Source organism: Varroa jacobsoni, unplaced genomic scaffold, assembly GCF_002532875.2.
Source record: "Varroa jacobsoni isolate VJ856 unplaced genomic scaffold, vjacob_1.0 scaffold_1248, whole genome shotgun sequence".
Taxonomy (NCBI): Eukaryota; Metazoa; Arthropoda; class Arachnida; order Mesostigmata; family Varroidae; genus Varroa; species Varroa jacobsoni.
The window spans coordinates 103,190-116,880 of record NW_019214150.1 but is presented as its reverse complement, the minus strand read 5'-3'; the positions used below and the strand labels follow the sequence as shown (position 1 = coordinate 116,880).

The 13,691-nt window shown below is 41.0% G+C and overlaps 1 protein-coding gene across 8 annotated transcripts in view; it reads right to left on the bottom strand.

Annotated features, from left to right (window-relative positions):
* Positions 1 to 183: 183 nt before the first annotated feature.
* Positions 184 to 13,691, bottom strand: part of LOC111268013 (uncharacterized) — a 37,128-nt gene continuing 23,620 nt past the window's right edge. For 5 of the 8 annotated variants that reach the window (XM_022846677.2, XM_022846676.2, XM_022846673.2 and 2 more), the window contains 12 exons: positions 13,477 to 13,691; positions 13,219 to 13,318; positions 7,782 to 8,066; positions 6,499 to 6,594; positions 5,233 to 5,372; positions 4,732 to 4,901; positions 3,755 to 4,442; positions 2,810 to 3,622; positions 1,670 to 2,556; positions 1,325 to 1,482; positions 816 to 990; positions 184 to 393 (listed from right to left, as the gene is read on the bottom strand). In XM_022846677.2, the coding sequence (XP_022702412.1) occupies positions 387 to 393; positions 816 to 990; positions 1,325 to 1,482; positions 1,670 to 2,556; positions 2,810 to 3,622; positions 3,755 to 4,442; positions 4,732 to 4,901; positions 5,233 to 5,372; positions 6,499 to 6,594; positions 7,782 to 8,066; positions 13,219 to 13,318; positions 13,477 to 13,691 (3,734 nt within the window). In that variant the 3' untranslated portion in view covers positions 184 to 386. Of the gene's footprint in view, positions 394 to 815; positions 991 to 1,324; positions 1,483 to 1,669; positions 2,566 to 2,809; positions 3,623 to 3,754; positions 4,443 to 4,731; positions 4,902 to 5,232; positions 5,373 to 6,498; positions 6,595 to 7,781; positions 8,067 to 13,218; positions 13,319 to 13,476 lie in introns of those variants that run through there. The other 3 variants (XM_022846681.2, XM_022846679.2, XM_022846682.2) reach the window with 3 other exon arrangements.

Genomic DNA, 13,691 nt, shown 5'->3' with positions numbered 1-13,691 from the left:
GCAGTGCAAATGAGCTGGTTATCTAATTACATGATGTTAATTCATTCTCTTTTCCGCACACTCCATCCGAGTAAAACCTGTTTTTTGAATTCTCTGACCGGTCGCTTTCTATCTATTGGGGGCAAAATAGTGTAGAATACATCGCATTTATAACTATACATATTATATACAAAACAAGTTAGATCATTTCTTATATTTCACAAAATGTTTATTTTTGTATTTAAAACATCTGTCAGCGTGTTGCATTATATTCTGAAGAAACAGTTATACAAACCCTATACATATGAACACAATATTTACAATTTCTGTTTACAAATATTTTCCTTTGAGGTAATTCTTTGTACTACAAATCCTAAAAGTTAGAAATTTGCTCGAGCAGACGGATGTTAAGTTCTGAAATAAGAAAAACGAGTTATTAGGACGGCGAAGTTTTGTGGACGTTAGTGCTAGTTATTAAAACACGTGTCTGGCCACATGATCATTATTCGAAACACTGAACTCTAAGGATTCTCCTAGTCAGAGGGGTACTCTAAATTGCTTAACACGATAAAATTTAACAACAAATCATGGTCGCTCTGTCTAGACTACTTGAATAGGAGCATAAATATCTTGCGCTTTATTGTACAATTTGTGGTTTAATTAATCATCATTCAAGACTTTAAAGTCGCTTCTACAATTCCACAAGCATTTCGACACATCAGTTTCTACAGTGAAAGCTGCTTTCGGGGATAGGTAGCATGCTTCCTTTCAGTGCAATTACAGATAGAAATGCGAACAAACGAAAAAGATTTCATGCTTGTACTACCAAAACATACATTTTCCGTTGACGTATCTGCAAGCCGTCCTCGTCTCTGTGGCCCCTTTGGCGTCCCGGCGATAAAACCGTGGTCGATTTTCCAGGTACGATAGGCCAGGGACGCTGTTCAAGCGGGATAGACACTCCCTCGACTTGGGGGAATTTTGAAACGTGGTTTGGGTACCGACTAGAGCCTAGATAAGAAAATGACGTAAACACGAAAAGAAAGAGGAAAACAAATATAACACGGTACGTTGTCTCATCCACGAGATATGGCACACAAGCATGCAAGTACGAGTTCAGCATACGTCGGACCTTGGCGTAGAAATAGGAATACAGCTTCCTAGCGACTGAAGCAAGGATTACATAGAGATCTAGCATGAAATATTTGTAGGACAAAAAAATTGAAGGATAGTAATATCTGTGAAGGCTAACAGACGTGCGAAGAAGTAAATATAAGGTTTAATTATTCATTTAAGTGTGTAGAACAGCTGTTGAAATACATTTGAAAGAACCGCGTTTATTTACCATTTGCAGCATTAGAATTAGTTGCAGGCTGCAGGGCACGCTGGAGATCTTTAGGACGAGGCACTGACTGAATGTAGGGCGATATTTTAGCTATGACAGCTGCTTTATCAGGGGATGCTACAGCAGCCATTGTCCATCTTAGCCGGCGGTGCTTCATTCTGGAAAAGAGACAAAAAAAATAAATACAAGTTGGTCAACATGTCCATGAACTAATGGAATATTATACCACTAACTAGATGCATTCACTAGAGTTATATTTACGCTAGCTAGGCAAAAGAACAAATTACCGGAGGAGGTAATTTTCTCGTAGTGATGCGATATGACTTTTGCAGTATTATTGCCTACCTGTAAACTGCCATAATGACGATTGCGGCTGTTTTGAGCGTCCGTTTCCGAGCAGGAAATTCTAACTGCCTTAACGCACAATTTTGAAGATAAGATTTTTGAACAAGTAACTGCAGGCGGCGACTTTCAGATCGCCGAAACACCCAATAGAGCTTATGAAGAAGAGCTACGAGCTCCTCTTCAGCAATAGCGTTACTCTGGCCTGCACGAACGAGGTTGCGCAAGCTTTCTATCTCGGAGCGAGCTTCGTCTAATGCAGTTTGAAGTGCTGGACACTTCTCGCAACCTTCAAGCCATTGTAGGGAACCGCATTGAGGAAACGCATCAGCAAGGCCTGCCAATATGTCAGCATCTACGCGCCTTTGCAGTGCTACACTACACAGACGTAACACCTTTTCGTTGGCCTCAATTCTATCCTCGGCATCTTTCATGTTTTTACGAGACTCCTGCAGCTTGCTAACGAGCTCGTTTATTTTACGATCCATCTGTTCTTTAATTTTAAGACCGGTCTCCTTGACTACCTGCTCCGTTTGTTCCTTATGCTTTTCGATTTCTTTACGTAGCTTTTGAGATTCCTTAGTGACTTTGGTAAGCATCTGCTCTTTAGCTGCCAGCGTAGACTGCACATCGCGCAGCTCTTTGGCTTTGAGCCGCAGCTGTTCACTAAGAAACTCTTTCTCAATTTTTTGTGACGACAGCGCTTCCTGATGGTCTCGCAACAAGCAGTCTTTTTCCTGCAGAACCCGAATATGCATCTTTCGTTCCTGCTCGACCCGGTCTTGCCACTGAATCTCAAGTTCTCCAACGGCGTCCATTTTTTCTTTGTTCAAACTTTCCTCGAGCTGACGAATCTGATGACCATGTTCAATGAGAGGCACCATTGTTTTCTATCAAAGCTCGAGAAAAACATTAGTTAGTGATTAGTTAGTATGTAAGCGATCGTGCTGCTTTAGCACGCGCGAATCAAGGCAGCCTTTGTGGTTGTTGGTTTGTCAAAAAGATACATCAGTTGACATCTACCTCATACGGTAGATTTTCAATTCTATCATGATGAAAAACACTTAGTTCAATTATATTTTTTATGCAGGCATGAAAATAAGTTGGCAGACTGAAAACTCGTTAATTATCACTGTTGCTTACCATTTCATTGCGGAGCTGTTCGACGAGAGTATTCAACTTGTTTACTTCGGATTGCAGTGTGGAACACTTGGCCTCGTGTACACCCTTACGGTGCTCGAGAAGACTTTTCTCACTACGAAGAGTGAGAATTTCCTCTTGAAGCTCACGATTGAGGCTGGCGTCGCGGAAACTCGTTTGCAGCTGTACCGACTGGTGCGAACCATAACCATCCGGCGAGGAACTCATCTCTGACGATGAGCATACACTAGCACAATCACGTTTACTATCTCGCTCGGCAACACTCTTCTCAAATGCGTCAATTCGCAGACGACGTAATTCGAGATCTTGCTTTTCCAGTAGCTCCTTCATCCAGGTGCATTGTCGACATAATGATCCTACCGACCCTTTTGGACTAGGTTGGACCATTAGTATACCTTGTTGCTGATGTTCCGCTTGGTTTTTTTGTGTTAAAGGCATCCGACGCGGTGACGAACGACTGGACGAACTGCTCAGGTCAAGCTCATCTTGACCAGCGCCGAATGAGATACAGTCCTCATACACAGCAAGCTTCTTTCGTAACGTTTGCGTTTCTCGTACAAGAACATCCATTCGTTCCTCCAGAAAGTTCTTGGTATCTTTCAGAGTACGCACTTCGTCCTCGGCGATTTTCAATTCATTTTCAAGACCCTCAGCTTTTTTTTCGGCAGTGATAACCTGCCTCTGAAGGTCGCTCGCGAAAATTGATGGTTGAGTCATATCGACCTGGCGCGCCTCTAGTTTATTCAGCAGTTCAGCATTCTTCAATTGGTATTCGGAAATCTCATTTTCTTGCTCCTAAAAAAAGGAGGCAAATACGGAAATATTACTTTATATACATTCATTCTGATGGTGTTCAAAAGGGGGACTCGTGTTTACGGACAGAGCTTCATTGAAGCAGCTTTGTTTTATGAAACAAAAACGTCTTACCTTAAACTCGCCTTCAAGTTGTGCAACCTTCTGCCTCAACTTGATTTCTGTTTTTCTCAGTGTCTCAACAAGCTGTAGTAGTTTCTCAAGGCTGTTTTCAAATGTTTGTACTTGGGCCAAGTGGACACTTGAACTGGGACTAAGTAGGTCCTCTTCTGGTTCCTTTAACGCTAACACCCCACCATCGGAAGTGCCCGTTTGTAATGGCGCAATTAGCGAATGCATTCGCTCTGCCATCATACGCAGCCTCGATGACACCTCATGCAAGAGAGTTTGCTGTTTTTCCACTTGTCTTGCTGCCCCTTCTTTTGCACGGAGCTGTTCCTTTAGCACCCGGAAGGACGTTTCCATGTCCTGGTGATTAGTGGACATTTCACTGGTTGATAGCTGGTGTTGATTTTGCTCTGAAACCTGCGATTCGGAAGCCGGCGAAAGCGATCGCGGCTCAGGGAACTGCTCTCCTAGTTGTCGTGCAATCTTGCGCGCTGTAAGGTCCTGCTCGAGTCGGTTGATCACCTCGGTGAGGTCGTCAATCTTTTCTCGAGCACATTTGAGCTCAATTTCAAGTTCACTGCGACGCCGCGCCATTGCCTCCATGGCTGTGCTTTTTTCGCGGAGTTCCGTTTCCAGGGAATCCAACTGAACCTGACGGTCTTCATCGAGGGCCGTGGAACGGCGACTGCGTTCTCTGCAAGACAGAAGCAATAGCATAACGTTGTGAAGGCGTCTCAACACTGCGATTATCTCAATTCGGTAAAACTAGCACACTTTGATTTGCTAATATCATATCAAGCATATAATGGAACAAAAACTGTATATTACTATGCAAACGTGAAAGGAATTCGATCTCCGCACTGAATCATTAGAAGGCGAACATTTTAGACTATTAACCACAAATCACAATGAAACCTTCGCATACGCAGAAATAATTAAAGCTCGTAACATCCTGCTGTGCTACCTAAATCTAGTCTTCTTGCCTAGAAAGTGTATCTTGTAGGTTCCGAATCTCCCTCTCAAGAGCTTCGCATTCGGCATCCTTCTCCTGTGATACTTCACTGAAGAACTTCTTATTCTGTTGCAGCTGCCGTTCCATTGCTTCTAGTTGTTCGTCTCGTTCACGAATTACAGCCTGAGCTTCTTCTACGGCCTAAAACGCGAAACCGGTTATTGCAAATAATTCACAAAGTAACAGTTCCGAAGACAAATAAATGGATACGATCTTTGGAGGTTAGTTCTGCGATTTATGATAAACCTTGTGGAACTTTAATTTTATAGACGACGCGTACGTAAGCGTATTTTACACTGGTATGGAAGAAACCAGTGTGTCGGAATGTGATCACATGCTATGTCGAAGTGAATTTTCCAAATCGTACATACAAATGTTCATAAGAAACTTCACATTTTCAATAATACACATTGAGTTGACGTCTTTCGGTAATTATGACACATGGATTGACAAATGCATGGTTTATATTAACCTGATCTCGTTCATGTGCCAATTCTTCAAGCTTTTGCTCAAGTACCGAAATGCGCTCGTTTCTCAGTGAGATTTGGCGTTCGCAGCTGCGTGTTAAACTTAAATTTTCGCGCTCAAGTCGACAGTTTTCCTCCGTCAATCCTATAATTATCATCATAGAACAGAATCGAGGAGGTATAATAAAAACAAAAGCAGATACAAGCAGATTAGAGTGAGCCACTAAATAACGGCTGGATAGTAAACATGTAAAGCTGGGTTTATATTAGCGGAAGCGAATACAACTAATTATACTTAACTTTTGACAACAAAAGGGACTGCAACAGTAAAGAAGATAATAAGATAGTATTTTCAGATAGTTGTAGAATTCATACAGAAAAAGTAATTGTTACAGTTGCTTCTGTATGTGCGCTATTTTCTTTTTTTTTTACCATAAAGAGAGTACATGAAACAGATGAAGAGTGGTGCTTGCTTTGACATATAACGAAACAACTAATAGGTAGGATCGTTTCAGGTAGATCCAACGTGACTCGGAAGTATTGACATCAACTACATGCCGAAAATAAAGAGATACTCCTATGAACAGGAAATTGATAGCGTCCGGGAGGTAAAAAGAATTAGCAGTCAGGCAGAATGTCAGATTTTCAAGGTTGTCATAGGATCGGCGATTCAAGCTAGCTTTTAGTTATCACTCGAATTTATAACTTTAGTTCCATTAAACAGATCCAAACAATCGATCTTTCGCATCGATTATGGAACTAAGAGACCGAACAAGCTGAACATATCGGTCGCCTCGTGTAAATTTGAAAAATAAAGGTGAAGTACATCGTTTGTTGGCTCTGAATGACATAAACAATTGCCTTTAGAACTGAAGCAAGCAGCCAAGCAAACCTCAGTTACTTGAGAAGTTGTCAATGAAGGTCACAAATTAGTACGATACAATTTTGGACGGACATACATATGGCCATGTCTGTGATACAGTACATCTATAGAGACAATGCATTTTCTACATAGGAACGTCAATCATTTATGGCCATGATTTACACATTTCGTGATGTGCTCCCCCATGGCCAAGAAATATCGATGTCTGCAATGAGTCAACAAGCTAAAAGCAAGTTGTTAAAAAGGCATGCTCCACTGTTTGCGCGCATCTGACAGGTATAACGACTTTCGTTACATAACACTGTCGGACTTAATTTCGTGTTGTTGTTGTGCGAACACAGAGACAGGTCAATCTCGTTGTTGATGGCATCACGATCCGGTTGTTTACCTGAGAATCTTTTTACACCGTCACCACAGGCACCATCACCACAGTTGCCTTCAGCTGCTCCATCCTCACAGGTGCTTGCCTTCGTGCCGCAGCCGCCTGATTCAATGTCAGGGGCAGGACATAGAGCGAAATCAAATTTTAGATAGCTATTCTAGATTGAACACGACACAACAGCTTCGTAAAACTGGCTTCGAATTGCAACAGAAAGATGGCTTGTTCCACATTTTAGGCATTGGGTGTCGAAATAAACAGACCCTCGGCGATCGTTTAACAAAAATAGCCCAAAAACACACATGTATTTCACCATCTGAATAAATACGCATTGGCATGTGCCCCCTATTCTTTACCAATTTGGTTATGACAGGTACGTTGAAAGCAATCCGTCAGTAGGCAGTGATGGCGTAGGCAAAATCGAATAGATACACTTGCATATTTGAACGTTTGTTTTACATATTCATTGTTGAAATCTTCAATTCAGCCAACAATAGCCTCTCTACTATAATATCGAATTTATTAATGATTTCGTTTTTGAAGATAAACCCTTGTCATGCTGGCAGTGGAACTCATCATTTAAGTCTGCAAACGTGTCCGAATATAACGAACATCAATAGCACAAAACATGGTCGTAGCGATGAAACAGTGTCGTTTGATGGTCCCAGTCAAAAAGCATAAACTGCGTAAATAACGAACCGGAACTGCAGCAAATCGTCGAAAAAATATACACTAAGACTAGAAAAATTCCTATACACCCTACTTTGTTTTTAGTGCATCTAATAGTATGATAGACGGAATAATAATTAGTTCAAATCAGGATCATAGATTGATGTTCTTTCATTGTCCTAATACACAATAATACTAACCAATAATTTTGTAATAATATAGCATAAATGCTTGAGGACAGTTAAAAAAAATTTTAAGAATCTTCTTTTATAGAACTTCTGACTTCAACGGATGTTACAGTGACCTCGGAACCGAACTATTCTATTATAGAAGCGTTTTTCACCTCAGATAGTATATCTATATGGCAGCTTTAGCTGTCATATATACTTTCCGAATTCAACCGCATAAATAAAGGACAATAAGCGCCAGCAATGTCTTACTCCATGAGTTAGTTTCAGCTTGATTCCAAAGCTTAAACTTTATCTAATCATAAAATAGTACTTCAAATCCCTAATATGTAAAACCTAATCAGCGAACGCTACTAAAATGTTTCCCGTTAACTGCTTTAAACTAAAAACAAACGTATCTAATTCCGTTTCAAAGAGTTGACTTGATTTACGTACGGTTAAGCGCGACGTCAATCGACTCCTTGGCGTTATTGTCACTGCTGTCTCGACCTGACTGTATCCCTATCGGTGCAGACGCTGCAGCAGCCGCTGCTTCCAAAATTTTTCGCTGTTTTTGCTCGACCAATCCCATGTGCTTTGCCTCTTCAAGCTGCTCCTCTAGCCGAAGTCTGGCAACTTCGCTTTCTTTAAACGCGTGCTCAATGTGGTGTCTTTGTCCACTGAGCTCCAAGAGTTCAGTCGTTAACCGATCGCGTGTCTCTTCACCGATGATGACTTTTTCTGCGCGCATAACATCGATAACAGAGGTAACATTGTAAATATCCGAACTGTATGTTACAGAAAACCATTGGAGAATAGTTTAGCCTGAGAGTGTTCATTATGCAACAGTAAGATTTTTAATTAAGACCACGCAATACAGTGAGTAGAGAATATCTATAATCAACAGAATAAGGTATCTATATCATACTTTCTATTCACAAGGCTGAACAGATTTTTCTATTCAACCAATAAAATAAACCCGTAACTCGCTAAAAATTGGAACAATAATAACAATTAACGTCTTCTTAAACATGTGTCCGATCACACATTGACTCAAAGATTAAATACAATGATTTGAATTAATCATGACCGTGTCCGAATTCCCGCCAATGCTATGCTCCATATTTTAGAATCTAACCCTAAAAGAACATACGCATTTACTAAAAATGGAGCATAAACATTTTAGTAATGAGCAATCTGTATCTAAATTGCCGCCAAATACCATTGGTTCGTCGAACCGTTGTCATTCACTAGCTCCAGTGAAAGCTGTTACTCAAAAATGAAAAAGATCAAACCAATAGAAAGCACATATAGCTAGCAAGAGTAGTTACAACGGGTATACTAGTCTCTATTGGTTTAGTTTTCTTCCCATCTGATCATCTGTATTGGCTCATTTTTCCCAGCGGCCTTCATAACAAGTAGACGAACGTAGGGTTTTGGGTATGCTCACTTTTTGTGTATTTCGCTTTTAGCATATCGTAGCTTTTAACAGTATCTCTATGCAGCCTAGGCTACCTAGATTATCAGTCTCTTGTAGACACAATTGGTTACCGGCAAGAAAATGTATGATCCTATAAGTAACTGCTTCAGTCACTCCTCGAGTTAACTAAAAACTAAATCTATTAAAACGTATTTGTTGAGTTCGGTATCGTCGTCATGGGCTTACAGCCTCTCGGTATGGTTGCAATCAATTCAATAGCATACAACGAGTGTGATGCCATTAATGCTGATCAGGTGTAACAATACTGCAAACTTTTTCTATGAATTTGGCAAAGCTGCAGGAATGGGTAACTGTCTCCTAGGGCTGAAATGGGGGATATCACAGTTGGGAATATTGCGTCCTATCAACCTCAACACCATTTAGTGCCAACACGTGCTTTCCGTAGAGTTTACTTAACTAACCGTCGCCGATAATGAGTGATAAATATTCAGATCTTATTTATCGCTTAGCGGACATCGGCAAAGAAATAGCGAAAATAAGATATATCGTAACTTTCCGACCTAACACAATAATAAACAATGGGAAAGTTAAGCTCAATTTGAGTTAAACTGCATGTCCACATCATAAGTTAGCATTAACATTATAGAAACTTTTGTAACAGTTACGTACGTAAAATCATAATAACTAACCAGTAAGAACCGTCGTTCCTCAGGTTTCCTTGCTGTAAGTGTAATTTCGCTTTATCCATCGGGTTACACACTTGCGAAGCTATGATCGGTATGGAATCGTCCCTCCATTAATTCGCGTATTCTACGGGGTATCTTCAAGACTAGCTCAAATCGATCTTTCGAATTCGAGATCTCACAAAATAGCATTATAAGGTGTTCGAAACGCTTCTTACTGCTTGTCATAATCTTTGCGATGCCCATCCCTGCACTCAGCGAGCACGATGAGTTGTTCGGAGTGTCGAAAACCGATACACACAGACATACATACACACGTAAATACGCCTGTGAAGTGTCATTATCCGTCCCCTGCTGCTAAAAGCAGCGTTGACGCCTACCTTAACATCATGAACAGTAAGAAATCCTCGTCTCACAATAAGCGAATTTGAATAGCATAGTGGACCGGATGTAAGTAGTGGTATTGGACATTATCCGATATAACCACTATAAGCCTTAGCCGACAAACTCACATAATCCATAAAGGCAAGAACTGCAAACCGATAACAACGCGGAACAAAATATCCAATATACGTCACGAAAAATCAAACGAGATTCCAGTCTTCTTTCTTTACGCTTCTATTTCTGATTTACTGTTTGTTGCGTCACCCTATTTAGTAGACCATAGATCACACAAGTCGCTCGAACTCCGCGGATACGCTTTATGTTCACGTTACGTTAGCTTAAATGGCCCGTCGAGTCGTCTGCAGCACTTACATTTAATTGAGATAGACAGACAAGGCGAGAACACTTGAGGAAACGGTGCTGACTATTTCTATTCTCTGCAGGTTGTAAGGTGGAGAACCAACTGGCTATGCCATTAGTTTCACTACGATACGCGCTTTCGCTGGCGTAGAGTCCGTTCGTACTATCGGTACTCTCGATTACCCTCGCTCGGTTCTCCCCATTGGCTCCTCCCTATTGTAGTCCAGCAACTGATGCTGCTAACACTGCCTCATAGAACCACAACAGTGCGTGGCTAGATGAAGCCCGGTATTAGTTGCAGACGGCTATATTGCCCAGGCTGTACTTGCGATAGCGAAAATATGGAACCGTTACGCTGTTTTACGTTAATGTTACTTAACAGAACTCATTTTTGTTTTTTATTCTGATGTTTTTCTACTATGCCTATGCGAACGAAGATAAAATTGAAATACGCTCAGTTAAAGAGATACACGGGCGCCAATCCAGCTGAGTTTAATTGTGTCCATACAATAAACAACTTGTTTGCTCTGTGGAATTGTTAAAACAAACAGAAGGGACTAGGAGATTACGTTAGGATGCACAGACCAAGGTGTTATAATAAAATTTCCCGAAGTACGAAGAGGCTTGTCATTAAGTACAGAAAAGGTAAACAACGAGGTTTCTCTTCTTCAGTGTTCAATATGATGAAGCATGAGATCGGCTTGATCATTGTTTTAGTTGATAGTCCTCTACGGTATTCTTTTCTAAAAAAAGTTTGAAGCTAAAAACTGGTTCTGATAACCTGCGACACGCCAGAGTTTACGCGGAGCTCTTTTACCTTCAGCCTCATAATGTGGATAACTACACAGTTGACCAAGGATCAGCATGGTCAACACAGAGGACGTAAACACGCGAGACAGGAAGCCAAAGACGGACCGTGATGAGTCAACGATCTCGTAGAAGTTGGTGACAGAAAGCAGACACGAATTTTAGAAAGCGGTCGCTCAAAGCAAAGTATAACGACCTGCATTTAGGATATCGTTTACCCGTGGCCACATCGAAATTGATATGTAGTACTTCGAGCATCTGTGACAAAGTGGCGCCTCTTCTGTTGACACCAGTAAGAGGCAACTAAACGAGCCTACACTGACAAAGTAGAATATGAAAGAAGCCAGACATTCTACGACCGAGATGTTTTCCACAATGTTATTTCCGGTTGTAAAAGACTATATCATTACTCTAAGCTCTGTGATATGAGATGCCCTGCTGAGATAAAAAGTGTTTTGACTGACAAACAAGTAGTATTAACAGAGGGGCACCAGTGCAGACGAGAAGGGACTGCAGAAATAAACTCTGCATGGCTTGTTAAATGAATAACACATCTTCGACAAGTGTCTTAATCATGTGTGCTTTTTTTTATCGAATAAAGGTCATCTGCAGTTCGAAGCGAATTTGAGCTTGGGCAGGCCGTAGCGATGAACTCAATTTGTCTAGTACAGGCGCTTTTATTTGGGCATAAGTTGGTAATTGGCACCCAAGCAGATTTGTTCAGAGTTAAGTGAGGGCCATTATAATCCATACCGGTGTAGCGTCGACGAATGCTTTTCTTGTTCTTTCTAGCACGAATTTGATCAGTCAACCTATGTACGCAATGCATCCATTAATACGCGATGACAAGCAAAAAGCCAGAAACAAAAAGCAAGGAACGTAGAAAATATCTCTAAGACGAAAGAGCAAAGAACAAGTGCTTTCCAATCACTTCAGACAAGGTTGATGGCCACTGGGGATGATCTTTTTGTCGATGATGTTTCCGACAAATCAAGGTTAGAGAATTGTCACAAAGCGTCAGTATAGGCAATACCAGAACACCGATTATACACATAGATGTGACAACGCAGGCTTAACATTGTGGTCATACACTGTTCGTTGAAGGCTGAGAGCGGCTGTCCAACCATCGGTGGCACGAGATGTAATGGCGAGTTTCATTGGGGAGCTAGTGTAACACTTTTTACATAAAGAGAAAATTCAGCTATAGAGTTAATTAGAACTGGTGCTGTTTCCATTGTTAATCCTGTGAGTGTATGGCGATATGTTTAATTATACTCGCAGCGTCGTAAGGTGTTACGAATTTTTGTCTACCAGTAATGGCCATCGATACGTCCATCAGTATTGGGGGTCCGCAGTACCTCAGAAACATGCTTAGTCTATTACAATCGTCAAATTTCGATGTCACAGTCGACTCCGCGACATTAACAGAGATATCCGACACATATCGTATATTAGCGCATTTCTGGTAGACAAAGGCTAACACAGTGTGGTTTTTACAACAGTTGGCTCTATTGCCAATGCTTTACTGACATGTTACTTTGTTAGTGACTTAATTTATAGTTGGACAAACTTACAAGCTATGAGTTAGCTGTCCGATTCGTGTGACTCGAAAAACTAGAGCGACTAGAGTTCGATACCATATTTCCAATAAACAATGTTTAAGCTGGACTCTATAGGAAGACCAGTTACCCATCCGTTACCTATATACCCTGAAGCTTGCGTGATTTTTTTCTGTCAATATGATGTTTTAGTGCATACATGCTAATTATGAATGATGGCAGACGAGATGATTGGAAGGCCGCATTGTATCTGATCATTTTGACGAGTCCACTCCATATCTACTTGTAGATAAACACTAAATAATACAGTCAAATCGCGCAACGCTGTAGCACCGATCGTGATTGCTTCCTGAATTTTAAAAAGCACGCTTACCCAACTTCTTTATTAATAGCCACCGAGCTCATAGCGCTAATACGTACTGCATAATATGTTCTGGGTAGATATTTTTTGCTAGAAACGATTAAGTGGACAAAAGAAAATCAGACGCGCAAACATATACACAACATGGCCGGTAAAGCGAGATCTTCGTAATACACTGGATGCCGATATAACGGCAGCAGAGACAAAAAGGGCAAGGGGTTGTCGAAAGCTGAAGTTCCCAGTAGACTAGACATGCTAACAATTCGCAGTAAAGCTTATATCGTGTTAGTTACAATACCTTTGGCCTGGGCTAGCTGATTACAAAGATCCTCTCGAACTCTCTCCTCGTCTTTGAGTTCCTCTTCGTTCCGAGCTAAGCGTTCCTCTAATTCTTTCGTCTGTTTATAGAAAAACCAAGGAAAGACAAATGTTTTATATTTTGCTATTAAACTACCAATTAATTCATTTTATTTATAATGAATAAATGATAATCGTTTTCTTGTTTTGAGCTGGTTTAAAAGTCACAACACAATGATACTTGACGCATTTTCATTACCTTGGCCGTCCACTGTGAATGGCTGCTTTTAATGAAGTCCACCATCTGCGCAACAGATGCGCGAAGTCGTCTGGAAGGCACCAGCACCATGTCGTCCTGTGGATCAGCGCCCTCGTGAAGTGACACCAGAGGCAGCTCGAGAGCATCTTCCATAAGGAGGTCATTCAGTTCCTCTTTTGATGGATACGGTCCATTCATGCCTTCGTCCCGTGATG